At 40.1% G+C, this 17541-nt stretch overlaps 1 protein-coding gene across 2 annotated transcripts in view; it reads right to left on the bottom strand.

Annotated features, from left to right (window-relative positions):
- Positions 1–17309, bottom strand: part of LOC124544782 (protein MMS22-like) — a 145796-nt gene extending 128487 nt beyond the window's left edge. Inside the window, exons 1-4 of one of the 2 annotated variants that reach the window (XM_047123464.1) lie at positions 17040–17309; positions 16710–16938; positions 16479–16628; positions 16232–16382 (exon numbers count right to left, since the gene is read on the bottom strand). In XM_047123464.1, coding sequence (XP_046979420.1) covers positions 16232–16382; positions 16479–16628; positions 16710–16938; positions 17040–17133 — 624 coding nt within the window. In that variant the 5' untranslated portion in view covers positions 17134–17309. Of the gene's footprint in view, positions 1–16231; positions 16383–16478; positions 16629–16709; positions 16939–17039 lie in introns of those variants that run through there. The other variant, XM_047123465.1, reaches the window with a different exon arrangement.
- Between the last annotated feature and the right edge of the window lie 232 nt (positions 17310–17541).

Raw genomic sequence — 17541 nt, 5'->3', positions numbered from 1 at the left:
GGATCCAACAGGACGACTGACAAGGTGGGCACTACGTCTTCTAGATTATAACTTTACCATAGTGCACAAAAGTGGAAGAAAACACCAAGATGCCGACTGTCTCCCAAGAAACCCTGTGCAAGACCATCAAGACTTTGACAAAGATAGTGACTGTCTCGCTGCACTCCAGGATCTCTCTGTTGAGCAGAAGAAGGACGCCAAGACATCTCAAATTATGCTTGCCTTACATCGGTCAGAGAATGTGAAAGGACAGTTAAAGGTAGTTAATGGATTGCTTTGCAAGAAAAACTTTGATCTGTATGGAAAGAGGTGGCTACCAGGGAATCCTAAACACATGCGCTTAGATGTTCTGCAGAAATTCCATGACACACCTGAGGGCAGACTTTTAAGATTTATTAAGAGATTTTTCTGGCCAAGTTTATTTTGGAGTATCTGTCACTATGTGTTGCATTGTCTAGAATGCCAGAGGAGAAAGGCAATACCTCAGAAACCACCTGGCCGACTCATACCAATTCCACCAGTTGAAAGGCATTTCCAGTGTGTTGGGATTGACCTGTTTGGATGATTTCCGATGTCTACTAGTGGCAATAGATGGATTATTGTTTGCCCTGATTATCTGATATGCTTTGCCATTACAAAAGCTGTGAAAGCAGCTGAAGCATCCGAGGTAGCCGAATTCACTGTGGAAGACATTTATTAAAACACAGTGCCCTAATGTCGTTAATTATGGATTGAGGGAAATTTTTCAATTGCATCAAGTGACAGAGTTAAACCGTCAGCGCAACATTGCTCATCACATGAGGACTGCCTACCATCTGCAAACTAACGGTCTTACTGGAAGCCTTAATAAGATCTTGGCCAACATGCTATCACTGTTCGACAATGTTGAGCAGAGCAACTGGGATGAGGTGCTACCTTTCGTGAAGTTTGCCTAGAACACTGCCAAGCAAGACACCATTTTTCCTGGTGCATGGGCGTGAGGCGATGACGACGATGGACACTGTGTTCCTGTTAAATCCTGATGATGTGGACAACAACTACATTGGCCAGGTGTTAACCAGAGCTGAGGAAGCTCTGGCAGTTAGCTCGACTCTGCATGCTACAGGCTCAACAAAACGACTGCACAAGGTATGATGTGAGCCACCGCCCTGTTGTCTACCAGCCTGGTGACCTCGTCTGGATCTTCACTCCTGTTCGGAAGGTTGATCTCTCTGAGAAGCTCCTCAAGTGCTACTTTGGACCTTATAAGATTTTAAGACAGTTGTCTGATATTACTTATGAAGTAGAAGATTTTGACACCGACACAAGACAACGAAAGATCAGAGATACGGTCCACATCCTTCAAATGAAGCCCTATAAGGATCCTGCAACCCAGGGCAAATTCAAAGCTCCAGCAACAGGCAACAAGCGGAAAGGTGACTAAGAGCGTAGCAGCAAAAGAAGTTCTAAGAAGATCACCACCAGGATGAGAATCAGTCACCAGGAGTCTGAGTATGCAGGACCGATGACACATTCCCAGACTAGGAGGACGTAACACTTCTATGCTGTTCTCTTATGGAGGGAGCAATGTCACAGAAGAAGCTGAGTAGCACCGTGGTGTAGTGGTTATGGTACTAAACTGTTGCATGGAGGGTCGTGAGTTCAAAACTCATCTGGACTGTACAATTTTAATTTTTATATTCAGTTCGAATGCATTCTAGAAGTATTCACAAATATCAAGAATCATTCTAATGGAATGTTCTGTAGCTGTATATATACTGTATGTGTTCTGGCCAGAGGCAATTCACTCCGCACTCTTGTATGTGTAAGTGCTGAATAAACCTTCATTTAGTGAAGTTAGTGTTCGTCATTCACCTTCTTCTACATGACAATATCATGAAGAGAGCATGGGACACGATCAGTACAAATGATGATACTATAAAGATAAGCTATTAAAAGGTGACAAATACTGCTGTAACAATTTCTAACATATTTAAAAATCACACTAATATCAAAATTCCTGGGTGCAACAACACATAAAGCAAGAGGAAGGCCACTACTCACCTATAGCAGATTGATGCGTGGAGCACAGAAACACTTAACAGAAAACATTCACACTAGCTTTTTGACCACTAGCTCTTTTTCTTAGAATAGTACACACACACACACACACACACACACACACACACACACACACACACACAAAAACCACCCGAATACACACTCCAGTGGCCACGGCAATACTAATTATTGACGTTCAATTACTGAAAGCTGAAATCAGTTGCCCGAGGTGATGGGTGACAGAGGTGGGGAGGGGGTACGGAAGGATGCCAGGAAGGGGTAGCCGGAAAGAGGCACGTCTTTGGATGGATGACTTTGTGGCCGCACACAAGGATGAAAAGATTACAGAGGGTACAACAAAAAGAGCTTTAGCAAGAGGAAGAGGAGGAAAAGGGGGAGGCGTGCAGAGGAAAAATTAGAGAAAGGTTAAGTTGAAGAGGGAGAGAGGGAGGGGGAGAGATAAGGGAGCAGGTTGAAAAAGAGGTGAGGAGAGGATTGAAAAAGGGGTGAGGAGAGGGTTGAAAAAGGGGTGATGAGAGGGGGTGGGGGTGGCAGAGGGGGGGGTGGCTGAGGTGTCTGACATCTTAGGGGAGTTATGTAGGAATTTTATGAAAGAGGATCAGGTAGTGATTGTGGGTGGAGCAGAGAATAGTCTAGATAGGGACGGGGAATATGACCGGGGTGGTGACCTGGTAAAGATAGCTACTCAAACTGCTAGCACTAATGTGCACTTCACGCAACTGTTTCAGTGCCATTATCGGCCTCACCTTACTGCTGCTGTTAGGCGTGTTAACATGAGACTCTAGAAGGTGCTGATGGCAGGGCATGGCTCACATTGCAGTGGTGCCACTTGGGTTCATCAGTAGATTGGGATTCACTAGGCATGGCCTGCGCCTCAATAGGTATGGGAAGGGGAGGCTGGCAAAGCTTATAGGTGACAGTGTACTGGGTGGGGGTGGGTTCGCTCATGGAAAAATTCCTGTAGTAGTTGGTGTTAGATCTGCACCTTTTTTAAACTGAAGTCAGCTGATCTATATAGCTGCTTAAAGGAAGTCCCTCTAACTATGGGCTCACATTCAGAGGACGTCGTGTTTCCAAGTAAAGAAGGAATTAGCATATTTCATCAAAATGTAATACGTATTAGAGATAAAGATACCAAATTTTCATACGTTAGGCACATTATTTTATTAACTATCACGTTTGAGTGTGTTCATAACAAAATATTGCTCCAGAAGGTGGACCATTATGGAATACAGGAAGTAGCTCACAATTGGTTCACCTCTTACTTGAACAACAGACAGCAAAATGTCATTACTCACAGAACTGAAGATGGCTGTGATGTAGGGTCTGAGTGAGGCGCCGTCAATGTTGGAGCCACTCCTCTTCCTTGTTTATATGAATGATATGCCCTCTAGTGTTACTTGGCTCTGTTTCAAATAGTGCAGTCCACGACATAAGTTCATGGCTTGTCGAAAATAAAATAATGCTACATCACAGTAAGACTCAGTTTTCACAGTTTCTAACACGCAATTCAACAAAACCTGATATTTTAATTTCACAGAATAGGCATATGATTAGTGAAACTGAACAGTTCAAAATTTTAGGTGTTCAGATAGATAGTAAACTGTCATGGAAAGCCGACATTCGAGATCTTGTTCAAAAACTTATAGTGCCATTGTTACTATTCAAATGGTATCTGAAGTAAGTGATCATTTGGCACAAAAATTAGTCTACTTTGCTTATTTTCACTCGCTTATGTCACATGATATTATATTTTGGCGTAACTCTTCCCATTCTCAAAGGATATTTTTGGGTCAGAAACAGGCAGTTCGGGCAATAAGTGGTGTAAGTTCGCAAACCTCTTGTCGATCCCTGTTCACTAGTCTGGGTATTTTGACACTGGCTTCTGTTTACTGTTGTTTCTTGTTAACAATATCAGCTTATTCCCAAGAATTAGTAGCTTTCACCCAGTTATTACTAGGCAGAAATTCAATCTGCATTTGGATTGCACTTCCTTAACTCTTGGCAGAAAGGTGTGCAGTATACTGCTGCATCCATTTTCAATAAGCTACCACAAATATTAAAAAATCTTAGCAGCAATCCACGCGATATCAAATCGAAACTGAAGAGATACCTCATGGGTCACTCCTTTTATTCTGTCGAGGAGTTCCTTGACAATTTAAGCTGATTCCTATGTTACATTGTTGATTGCATTTACTTAAACTTAATGGTTTGACTTTTTTGAGTTCATAAACATCTTATTTCATCTGTTATTACTTTTGTGTTTTATTTTCACGTACTGACATGTTCCATGACATTGGAGATTTTCTCCTCAATTTGGTTACGGAACTGGACAAGTAAAATAAAAATAAAACTGTCTGTCTGCATGGAAAAAGGGGGAGGGGGGGGGGGGGGGGGGGGAAGGAGGAGAAGGCAGTGCATGATCTGGGAGGAAGAGGAGTGGTGTGGACAGAAGAGAGTATGAAAAAGGCAAGCTGAGGCATTGGGAACAGTAGGTTTAAGTCAGCAGGAAGTGTTGAATAGACAATTCCCATTTGGGTAGTTCAGTGAAACAAATTGTATCTGCCACACATCCTGCACTCCTGCAATCCCCCTGGCCTAAATCTTTGCTCACTTGTTCCCACCGCCTCACCTTACTTTCTCCCTACTCTAATCTGTCCACACCACTCCCTCTCCATCTAGATCATGCTCTGCCTTCTCCCTCTCCCCACCTCCCTTTTCAACCACTCTCCCACCTTTCTGCCCTCCCTTTCTCCCTCTTCATCTTTAAACTTCTCTCATTTCCCTACATTTTCCCCCTCTCCCTCATCTTACATCTTTTCATACCATCTGTACTCTTTTTGTCTTGTGTACAGTTGCCAAGTCATACACCCAAAGACCAGCCTCTCTCCCACTACCTCTCGTGCTCCCACCTCCATCACACCATGCAATAGCTTTCAAGAACCAAATGTCAATATTAATCATTCCATTGCCACGGTAGAATGTGTGTGTGGGCGCGCGCGCGCAGTCTGGGATGTAAACCAGCTCGCGTCCGTAGTGGAATACCACACGTGCACCCCCGGTAGCGGTAAATGAGCTAGAACGAATAGGCAGCCAGACCAGATATTAGATTTCCTGGCTACAAACATGCTGACAAATCAAAATCAAAAATGTTTTAAAAATTGACCTTTTCAGGACCAACTAGTTAAAAAACTTGGCCCTTCAATCCAAGTATGCCATTTAAACATAGAAGGCATCAATCAAGCTAAAAGCGACTACCTATCTAAACCCCTTGTAGATAATGATATTGATGTAGTTCTAACCCAGGAAACACATGCTCCAACTATGGAGGACCAGCGTAAAAGAGGTAGGATCCATGGCTACAATCTTATTGGTACTATATATTATGGTGTAGCCACCTATGTAAGGAGCAATATCAAACATGCTCCTCTCATTTTGACAAGTATAGAAAATGAAATCCAACATGTCACTATGCAAATGGAGGAGATCATTATAAATAATATATACAAGCCACCAAATGTGCTGTGCCACTGGATATCCTGTCAATTACTGCTCACCCATTGCTTTATGCTGGAGATTTTATTATACAGCATCGTCACTGGAACTATGCACGCGACAATGAGTGTGGTATTGCACTCAACGAAATGAAAATCTGTACCTTGTTTATAATGCCAAGGATTTGGGAACTTTCTGATCAGCTGCTTGGTGAAGAGATTACAACTCAGATCTCTGCTTCGTGTCCAGGGACTGCACAGGGCACCCAGTGCCAATATCCAGAAAAGTCATACCTAATTTCCCACACATCCGGCACAGGCCATTCATTAATCCTCGATATGGGGCTCTCTGTCCCAATAATGAGATCTGTACCACAACCCAGATGGAATTTCTGCAGGGCTGATGGGCGGAGTTTTGTTGACCATCTTGATACATATATCTGTTTTATTCTACCAGGACCTAAAAAATGTCCTTGATTCGTTGGGGCTGTTATTACTGCTGCTAAGACGTTTATCTCTCATGGATGCAGAAAGGAATACATAACATGCTGGAACAAACATTTTGAACAACTTAATGAACAGTACAGCGAAACTTGCAACAGCGATATTGCACACGACCTCCTCTAAAGTCTTGACACTGGTAGAAGACTACAATGGTGTGAGATGACAGAAAATGTAAACTTCAGACATTCAAGTAGAAAGGCATGCAGTCTTCTGCGTAAGCTTGGTGGAGCCGCCAATAAACCCGGGCAGAAACCTGGTATTTTACATAATCAAATCGCTAATCACATAGTTGAAACATCTACATCATCCTGTGACAAACAAAATACTTCCAAAATAAAATGAGAACTCACCTCCCTAAAAGCTCAGTGCCCAAATGAATCCTGTTTCTCTTCCCCTTTTACAATGACTGAATTGGATGAGGCCTTGAAACAAACTAAACATGGTAGAGCATCTGGTCTGGATAACATACACCCGGAATTTCTGATAAAAATCGGTAATGGTGGAAAAAAATGGCTGGTCCACTTTTTCTCCAACATCCTGGATAGTGGATCACTGACCTTTGAGCTAAACAGAACAAAAAAAGATGCAATTTTGAAACCAGGTAAACAAGCTGACCATCCTCAAAGTTTCAGACCAGTTTCCCTTTTGAGCTGTACTCAAACTCCTTGAGAGGCTCATCTACATAAGAATTAGCGGCTTCATTCTGGAACATATCCCAGCTGAGCAAGCAGGTTTCAGGTCATAGTGAAGTTGCTGCAACCAGGTACTGGCCCTAACAACATTCATACAAGCTGGTTTCCAAGAAAACGTGAAGACATCTGTCATGAAAACAGTCCAATGCCGAAAAATTGTTACTTTCATCAAAACCATGATAAACAATAGATATTTCCATGTTTACTTGGGAGAAAACGTGAACAAGGAGATGAAATTGGTCTACCACAGGGCTCCGTCTTAGCCCCCCTATTATTCAACATTTCTATCTCTGCCCCAATACCAGGTCAACAAAATTCTGCTACACAGATGATATTGCTCTTGCTTGTAGAACCACGAATCTCGAACGAGCGGAGAAAATTATCACAGAAGATTTAGCCATTATGAGCACCTATTTTACAAAGTGGCAGCTTAAATCCAGTACAAGTAAAACTGAAGTACGTACATTCCATCTGACTAACAAACAAGCTAATGTGGAGCTCAGAGTGAAACTTAAAGAAAACATTCTTTGATATAAGAAGTACCCTAAGTACTTTGGTGTTACCCTTGACCACAACCTTTCATATAGAAAACATCTTGAAAATACTGCTACCAAGATAAAAACTCGTAACAATATTATTCAAAAATTGTGTGGAATGACATGGGGAGCTTCAGCAGGTGCCTTGCATACATCATCCATTGCTCTGGTCTTCTTGGCAGCTGGGTATTGTGCCCCAGTGTGGCTCAACAGCTGCCACACCAACTTGATCCATGTCCAGTTGAGCCACACTATGCGATTAATAACTGTGGAGATCCGAACAACACCGATTTATTGGCTTTCTCTGCTGAGCAACATCTATCCTCCTGCGATCTGCAGAAACCGGGCCTTGCTTAGGGAATACCACGAGCTACAGGACAACCTGGAATTCCCTACACAGGAAGACATACAAAGTCTACGACTAAATAGACTCTGTTCAAGAAACCCACCATTACAGGAAGCAGAGCAGCTATATGCCAGTAATACTGGGGTGAGAGACCTATGGGACCAGAGCTGTCAACTTAGTGAAAATCCTGAATAGCTCAAGTGGTTCCGAAAGTATGATTGTGATACTGCTGGCACAGAACTTGACAGGAAACCATGGGTAAAATTTAACAGAGCTCGTACTGGGTGTGGATGATGTGCAGACTCTCTTTACAGATGGTTTGCTACACAGTCTCCAATTTGTGACTGTGGGGCTCCAAACCAGACAATCAAGAACATTAGAGATGAATGCCCCTTGCGTTCCTGTCAGGGGAGTTGAAAAGACCTCATGAAAGCTGATGATACAGCTCTTCTGTGGATTAGGAGCTTAGATATTGACATTTAGTTAGTTTTATATGTAGTTTTGCATTTTCATACTCCTGTTAAATATAGTATTACTAATGTTATATAGGTGCGCCACGATAGCTGTGTGGTCAGTGTGCTGGAATACCGTGCAATGGAGCCCAGGTTCGATTCCAGGCTGGGTCGGAGATTTTCTCTGCTCAGGGACTGGGTGTTCTGCTGTCATCATCATCATCTTATCATCATCTTATCATCATCTCATCCCCATTAACGCGCAACTTGCCGAAATGGCGTCAACTCAAAAGACTTGCACGAAGTGACCAGTCTACTCGACTGGAGGCCCTAGCCAAACGACATGACATTTCATTTCATTTCTAGGTTATATACCTGTACTTTAAACTGCTTGTGAGCCATACGAATAAATAAAATAAATAAAACATCAGTCCACTACAGATAAGTGCTTGCTTTAACAATCACTTCTTAACTGCAGCAGAACATGTAAGTTGTAGGAGCTCGTTAAATACGGCCACAAATTTATTACACAGAGGTGACCACAAATTCTGAAGGTGTCAGTGGTAAAATGTAGGGAGTGAAAGGCTATTTACAATTTGTATAGAAGCCAAATGGCAGTTATAAGAGTTGAGGGGCATGAAAGGGAAGCAGTGGTTGGGAAGGGAGTGAGACAGGGTTGTAGCCTTTCCCCGATGTTATTCAATCTGTATATTGAGGAAGCAGTGAAGGAAACAAAAGAAAAATTCGGAGTAGGTATTAAAATCCATGGAGAAGTAATAAAAATTTGAGGTTCGCCGATGACATTGTAATTCTGTCAGAGACAGCAAAGGACTTAGAAGAGCAGTTGAACAGAATGGACAGTGTCTTGAAACGAGGATATAAGATGAACATCAACAAAAGCAAAACGAGGATAATGGAATGTAGTCGAATTAAGTCGGGTGATGCTGAGTGTATTAGATTAGGAAATGAGACACTTAAAAGTAGTAAAGGAGTTTTGCTATTTGGGGAGCAAAATAACTGATGATGGTCGAAGTAGGGAGGATATAAAATGTAGACTGGCAATGGCAAGGAAAGCGTTTCTGAAGAAGAGAAATTTGTTAACATCGAGTATAGATTTAAGTGTCAGGAAGATGTTTCTGAAAGTATTTGTATGGAGTGTAGCCATGTATGGAGGTGAAACATGGACGATAAATAGTTTAGACAAGAAGAGAATACAAGCTTTCGAAATGTGGTGCTACAGAAGAATGCTGAAAGTTAGATGGGTAGATCACATAACTAATGAGGAAGTATTGAATAGGATTGGGGAGAAGAGAAGTTTGTGGCACAACTTGACTAGAAGAAGGGATCGGTTGGTAGGACATGTTCTAAGGCATCAAGGGATTACCAATTTAGCATTGGAGGGCAGTGTGGAGGGTAAAAATCGTAGAGGGAGACCAAGAGATGAATACACTAAGCAGATTCAGAACAATGTAGGCTGCAGTACATGCTGGGAAATGAAGCAACTTGCACAGGATAGAGTAGCATGGAGAGGTGCATCAAACCAGTCTCAGGACTGAAGACCACCACAACAACAACAATATAAGGCACTGTAGTAATTGTGTATGTCAAGTCTTGTGTCACATTTTCAATGAATCATTGCAAGAAGGCGCTGTCCCAGAGCGGATAAAGTTGCTGTTTTGAAACCACTTTTTAAGAAGGGTTACAAAACTAATTTATCCAATTATCATCCAATATCTCTGCGAAATTGCTCCTTGAAAATGTTAGAGATACCGATGTATACAAGAATTGCAGACTACCTCAACATTCAGGACATCCTCAAAAAAAGCCAATTTGGTTAAAAAAATAAATAAAATAGAAAAAGACCAACAGAGCAGGTTATTTTCTCTCTCATAAATGCAATTCTTTAACCAATAAATAACACAATGTCACCCATGGTAACTTTCTGTGACTTGCCAATGGCCATTGACTGAGTAGGCCACCACCTTCTCTTAAGGAAGGCTGATTTTTATGATTTGAATTGTAGCAATGGTACATGCATTGAATCATATCTGCAAAATAGAAAGCAGAAGGTGATACTTAAAATGGTACCAATGGCTGTTCTGTTTCATCTGACTGAGACACAATGTGTGGAGTGCCACAAGGATCCACTTTGGGGCCTTACAATGTTTTATCTTCATAAGCAATCTCCCACTTTCTACAAACACTGAGAGCAAATGTACTCTTTTTGCTGATGACACTACTATTCTGCTTGTAAGCCAGTGAACTACAAAATACGTGTAATGCTGTACTTATAGACATCTTACATTGCTTTAAGTATCATGGATTAACACTACATAATGAAAAAACTCAGTACCTACAACTGCATTCATCTCAGTGAGAAAATGATGTAATCCACTTGAACAGTGATAACCAACATATATTACACTGTGAATCTTCAAAGTTTCTGGGTATTCTAATTCACAGCGGCTTAAATTGGTCTGGGCATATTTTAGACCTTCAAAAAAACTGTGTGGCAACTTACGCCCTACTGGTGCTGCCAATACTTTCAAACCCTCTTATTTGGTCCATTTTTACTCTTATGGTATAATTTTTTTTTGGGGGGGGGGGGGGGAGGGGGTTAACCAACCTTCAGAAAAAAAGACACTATTTCATAAAAGAGAGCAACTTCAGGGGACTTGCTAATCTCCAACGAAGCACCTCCCCAGGTGGCAGAGAGGGGAATGCTCACCAGACATGGTGTGAGCACTGGGGAAATAAAACACTCCCGATGTACCAAATTAGTACCAAGGGGATGACAGTTGCATATCAGTACTTTAAACATAGCTGCGCTACAGCAATGGTTCCACGTAAATCAGACTAAGAACAGCCGACCAGTTGCAAAGGATAAAGTAATCTTTACCTAGGTTTCAATAGATATAAATCTATCTTCTTCAGAAGACGCCTGGGGACAATGAACATCGTAATATATATTAAGGTATGAAACATGAGTCAAGAATAAAGTTTAACATATATTAGGAAAATATTGTATTACAAGATGTGAGAAAGATTCTTGGTACTTACAGTATTATAACAACATGAAGTGATATGTCCTTATCGTTTAGCCAAACATCTGCATAGTTACATTAATCATATAAAATATAGCCCTGACAACAGGGTTTGTCAAACAAATAAAATAGGTACATAGAAGTTGCAGAGCGCCTAAGCGACTGAGTAAAATCGGCCAGCGTAGTAGCACAGCGGCCAGGGCAGGTGGCGCTCATGTCGCGAACTATGTGCCGATAGGCGTACTGAAGTAACATTTGAAACATCAATTTTAAATGCGTTCTTAAATAGAGTGATAATAAATAAATTGGCAAGCATTTGACACTCCCGTTATGACATTGTGGGAGGTATAGGAACAATAACGTAGATACATACATCAAAAAGACAGGTGGCGCTTCCGCCGTGAGTTACATGCAGTGGTCTATATAGCCAAAATATAAAGTTATATTACCATATTAGTGAAGCCCATAGAACGTATATAAGTCAAACCATCAAGAACAATCAGTAATGGCTTTTAAGAAAATTACGAGACCTGGTCTACAATCCAGTTACTACGTAATATAGAATAAGAGAAAATTACATGAGGGCCGCTGTAGTGGCAGCCATATATCGTGAAAAGAACACATTATATAAACGATAGTAAACTGGAGGATTTGAAAATGCATTATAGCTTCCTGAGGAAATAGACTACTGAGGTTACTAACATTAATGTTATATATTACACAGTACGGGTTTAAAGCCTTCGAAAAATTGTTTACAGGCAAGGTTCAACTGATCATTCAGAATATTGCCGTCTTTGAGCTCTAGATGTTTAAAAATAAATAGCTCTTCCCACAGATCTAGTCTCCGTCCTTTGACCTGTCTATGTAGGATAACCGTGTCTTCTAACTGTTTAGGCGTATGGCCGGTTAACAAGAGGTGTTCAGCAAAGGTAGAGTTGCGAATATTCGTTCCTTTTTTACCTAACAGATGTTCTTTATATCGTGTTTTCACAGCTCTGCCGGTTTGACCAATATAATAAGAGGGGCAGTTATTACAGGTTAGCTTGTAAATACCTGAATTAGAAAACCAATCGCTGGCAATCTCTACTGACTGTACAAGATTTCTTTTTAAACTGTTATCTGTAGAAAAGGAGACGTTACAGTTATATTTTTTATTCAGAAGACGTTTAATCCTATACGATAAGTTACCCAGGAAAGGGATGGAAATAAATTTTTTTGTTTCTGTGGTATCCGTGGGGAGAATATTTCTCAAAGTCGAACATTTTTGGGAGGTTTTCTTATTGAGCAGGTAATCGATCATATTCTGGTTATACCCATTATTAACCGCAATCGCTTTGATGACATTCAATTCCTTTTTTTTGATCCGCAGGTGATAAAGGAGTGGTTACCATTCGGTGAATGGCGGAATGAAAAAATGCCAATTTATGAGCTTTTGGATGGGTTGAGTCAGCAGGAATGACATTATCAGAATATGTTTCCTTGCGGAAGATATTAAAATGGAAGGAATTATCTTCTATAGAAATATGCATATGTCAGTGGCGGTTCCCAAACAGTGTCTGTTCCACATGTTAGTGGTGGGTAATTAACATCCTCTGGGGCTAACAATCACAGTAGGGGAGGCGAAGGCTACATCAGATTTGGGGCGTAGCCAACTGGAAGGCTCAAATGAATAGGAGCATTTGAAACCACCCAAGTCTCTTCAAGCACATAATGGTAAAATAAAACATAAGCACATTAACTTAATCACAACACATAACAAACTCTTTACTGAAATCTGGGAAGCTCAAAAACTTCACAAATGAATTGGACAGACAAAACAGCGTAATAGCAGGAATACAAGAAATGAGAAATATGACAGAAGATCCACATGAATCTCAAGGTTATAGAATTCACTATGGAAAACCAGGTCAACGAGCCATGGAACAGTGCCCACAATTCGGAACAAGAGTTATAGCAAATCTGAAAATGACACGATACAATGACTGATTTTAAAGTTATTTCTCCACGAATTGCAACTTAAATTCTGAAAACCATAAACAAGATCCATACTATCATATATTCCCTTGCCCCTACCAATGAGAAAATTTTCTACCAAGAACTATGGTAGAAGTAGAAAATTCCAGGGTCTTTTGGATCAGACAATACAGAGATATAACTGGAAAATGGGCTCACACATAAACAAACAGAACCGAACAAAGACTCGTTGAAATTTGCAGAACACTTGGGCTCATCTCTAAATCTACATATTTCAAAAGAAAACCAAGCAAAATTATGAATTGGAAACATCCTTATTGGGCAAGGGGAGAGTGGCAGCAGGACCATGTCTGCATGAACAAATTCTTTCATAAAGAAACTTGAAATGTTAAAGTGCTGAGAAGAACAGACACAGGTTTAAAGCATTATTTGGTCAAAATCAAAATCACCCCATTAAGGAAAAAAGAACAGAGCCCAATTGGAGATAAAAGAGAGTATGACCCACATAAATTAAACGAAAATGACAAACATCAGAAAAACACAGAAAATACCTTAGAAATGGATAATATTGAGGAAGTAACGCCAATTTTAAAACAACATGCTGAAGAATTGGCCCCAGTAAATCAACTAAAAAAAAAAAAAAACATGTACGGTGGACTACGGAATGTGATGAAATTCATGACAAAAGACATTAAGCTTGAACAAAATCTCAAGGTCCCCCCCCCCCTCCCCAAATGAACCAACCAACAAAAACTCAAACGAACACAAAAGAAAGTGCAACTAACCTCAAAAACACTAGAAAAAAACCCTCTCAAATTATCAGAAAAAGGAAGAGGCAATACCTAAAGGATCTACTCAGTTCCACTGAAGTAAACTACTACAAACCAATTCCAGAGAGTGGGTCAACGGAGGCGTCCAATTAGAGATTAGAGTACCTTTTTTAACTATTATATTTAGCTTGACTCCTCCCTAAAATCCCCATTTCCCAGAGTTGTCCCGTTAGTTTGATTGTATTTTTGGAGGGAGTACTATTGTCTTATTTATATGTATTTTTGTGTTTGTTGCCATATGTATGTAGTGACATCATAGGCGCCACATATTGGAGACACTTAGACTAGCCATTTCCACTATATTGATGACGTCATGGGTCAAAGCAGACGGGTGGAATCAGACGCTTCCATAATCCCCAGAGTGTATCTCAAAGCCTCTGATAAAAAATTATGTACTTAGAACCCACATACTATTGCTGAGAAATAAAGATGAAGAATAGCTCATAATAACAAGGATAATGCAGATATCATGGCACAAGCATTCAACAAGCTCCTGAACTGTGATGAACCTTAAAAGCTTTTAACAACAGACACAAGTACCCCTATAAAAACCAGACCAGAAAATATAATCCCACCTACATTTCAAGAATATAAACTGCACTTAAATAATGAGGAACTACAAAGCATGTGGTGAAAATCTATTGTTTGTGGAAACGCGAAAGTATGCTGGAAAAAGCAACTGACCTGGTCAGTCATATGCATACCTACCAAAGACATGAACAAAGCGATTTACCAAAATTCACACGGGGAAAAAAAAAAAAAAAAAAAAAAAAAAAACTACAATAACTTCGACATAACAAAACCAAAATCATTAACTCACTGAAAAATATTCCACTGAAAGCACAGTCACCACCAATGCCACACACGTGTAATACTACCATGCAAATGAACCCCATACGCCACATAACACGCTATCCATGAACACACCACCAGACAGCACCACCGAGCACATCAAGATGACACCTACAAACACGCCACTCTCAAAAACTAAACTCCGTGCCATCGTGACGTCACACACCACAACAGCTTTACGTCACGGGTCAAAGCCGACGGGTGGAAACGGATGCTTCAATTGACACAGAGCAGCATTAGATGGACTGCAGAGATCAAGGAGGACATGATGAAATTACGGATTACGATAGAGGATTTGAAAGGCAAGACAGACGCACTCAAGATACTTCAGGACAAACATCACAGCCGGCCGGTGTGGCCGTGCGATTCTAGGCGCTTCAGTCTGGAACCGCGTGACCGCCTTGCAGGTTCGAATCCTGCCTCGAGCATGGATGTGTGTGATGTCCTTAGGTTGGTTAGGTTTAAGTAGTTCTAAGTTCTTGGGGACTGATGACCACAGACGTTAAGTCCCATAGTGCTCGGAGCCATTTAAACCAAACACTTCAAACTACCAATAAAAATTAACAAAAAGTGAATGGGAAGGGTGATTTCAGATGAGAAGTTAGACCCAGTCTGAAAGAATGAAAAAGTATTGGGCCAAAAAAAAAACAGAAGAACCTATTTCAGAATATTGACTAAAGTGGTCCAATGTAGGGGATGGGGTGAGGGGGAGTGGGGGTAGGAGAGCAAATAAGAGTAGTAAGCGACGTTTATCCAAGACATTCTTGCAGAAACCATGTCTCAATATCTATGTTCTTTGATGATTTTTGTCTCCAATAACCATTCTCTTATAAAACTTATAGTGCACACCATTATCACAATACAAGGGCTAAGAATGATGTACATAGGGAACTAAAGCATTAAGTCTTGTCCAAAAAGGTGCTCACTATTCTACCATACAAGTTTTCAATTCACTGTGACCAGATATGAAAGTTCACATTAATGCCATACCTACATTTAACCAAATCTAAATTAAGAAAATACATTATGGATAAGTTATTCTATTCGCTTTATGAGCACCTGCAGATTAAACAATGATTGTTTCTGTACATTTGTATTCACGTTTTGAGACTTCCTATTTGTAGCATGTTAACTATAATTCATCTACCTCGTTTAAGACGGTCAGTGTATAAACATTCTTTCTTTCTGTACCTTAAATTATTCGCAGTAACTTACGTCGTGTTTACTTTAACTGTATCCTATTAATTTTACTTCAGCTCTTATGTTTATTCGTCAATTTGCTACAATTTTCGTTACTGCACATTTGCTCAAACCTGACTTGTTCCACATCCCTGTGATTAATCATGATACCCTCAGTAAATTTTTAATAAACAAGTACACTGCTAAAACAATGGGTCTTCATCCAAGAAATGAAATATTTAATTCACAGCAGAATAAGTTGATTACCTTATTGCCATGTGATGATGCAGAATGGTGGATAATGTAATCAGGAAGATCAGTTATTTGCTTCATGAATAATCTCATAGACTTCAAATGTTCCTGAAGAGGTCGCAATATCTTCTCCACAATCCAAGAATATTCTTCATCTGAAAACATACTGAATGGAAAGTATTATTTTTTTCAGTACTTTGAGGATTAAAACTTTATCAGTGCACTAGGCTAAATACAACTATCAGAATCTAGGGGCACTTACCACGAGATGTATTTCCGGACGTACATAAAAAATGTACAGATTTCTTTCCTTTTCAAATCATAATCTACGTCGGTTGCTGGTGCTACAGAGAAGGCACTCATTACATTGGACTGTAGTTTCGATGCTGAATCTAATAACATAATTTCTTTTCTGTGTGAAAACAACATGAATTAGATGTCTGGAAATTATTCCAATATATAACATATATGCCTATAAAAGCCTGTGCTGTACCTGACAAGTTGGAACAGCATATCAGCATAATTTAGCAATGCGGTTCCTTCACTGAAGGAAAATCCAAAAAGATGAAGCGTCGAGTTTGAATCTACAACATATGGATTAGGCTGATAGGTGATGAATTCTATTTCTCCATTAGCAAGATATCCAGACGGATGTACTACATTGTCTTTCAAATTCACTTCCCCCAAACAGTTAAAGCATTTAAAACGCCAAAACGAGCAGCCTGAAAATTAAATTTCTATGATAAGATTTGACAAGAGTTGAGATTCAACATTGCACTCAATATAATTCTGGTTGAAATCAGCTGTTATGAGTGAACATTACCGTTTTCAGAGATTTTGGGCCGTAAAACACTGAATTCGCTGCCGACTAGCGGGGAAATTGGAGGCGTCATGTCAAGAGTTTCGGAATCCTCCATCGTACGTTCTTCAACTTAAGTTTCGATGGAAACTAACAAAATCGGTTTAATGTTTTCACAATATGAATAACTGTCGTAAGAACTCGTGTATACAGCCCTGACCCCGTCAATTATCAATAGTATACGTATAACATCTTAACATGTAATGTACACAACTGACTTGTACGCCAGATCCAAACAATCCAGTTTACCGCCAAAAATACAGTAGAGAGTAGAACCAACAAAAAGCTTTTGTTAAACAAAGACAAACCGCCTTATCTAAAGGAAGACCTTTTTAAGTACTATGATATATGTGAAAAACATTCAGATTTTTTTGCATAAAACGAGCTGTACAAAATGTTTTATTTGTGGAGAAATTATTTCAACACATGAGTAGCAGTTATGTTTGTTGAGTTGTCAAGAGTGGTA

This window comes from Schistocerca americana, chromosome 8 (assembly GCF_021461395.2).
Source record: "Schistocerca americana isolate TAMUIC-IGC-003095 chromosome 8, iqSchAmer2.1, whole genome shotgun sequence".
Lineage (NCBI taxonomy): Eukaryota > Metazoa > Arthropoda > Insecta > Orthoptera > Acrididae > Schistocerca > Schistocerca americana.
This window is presented reverse-complemented; position numbering and strand designations above follow the sequence as displayed.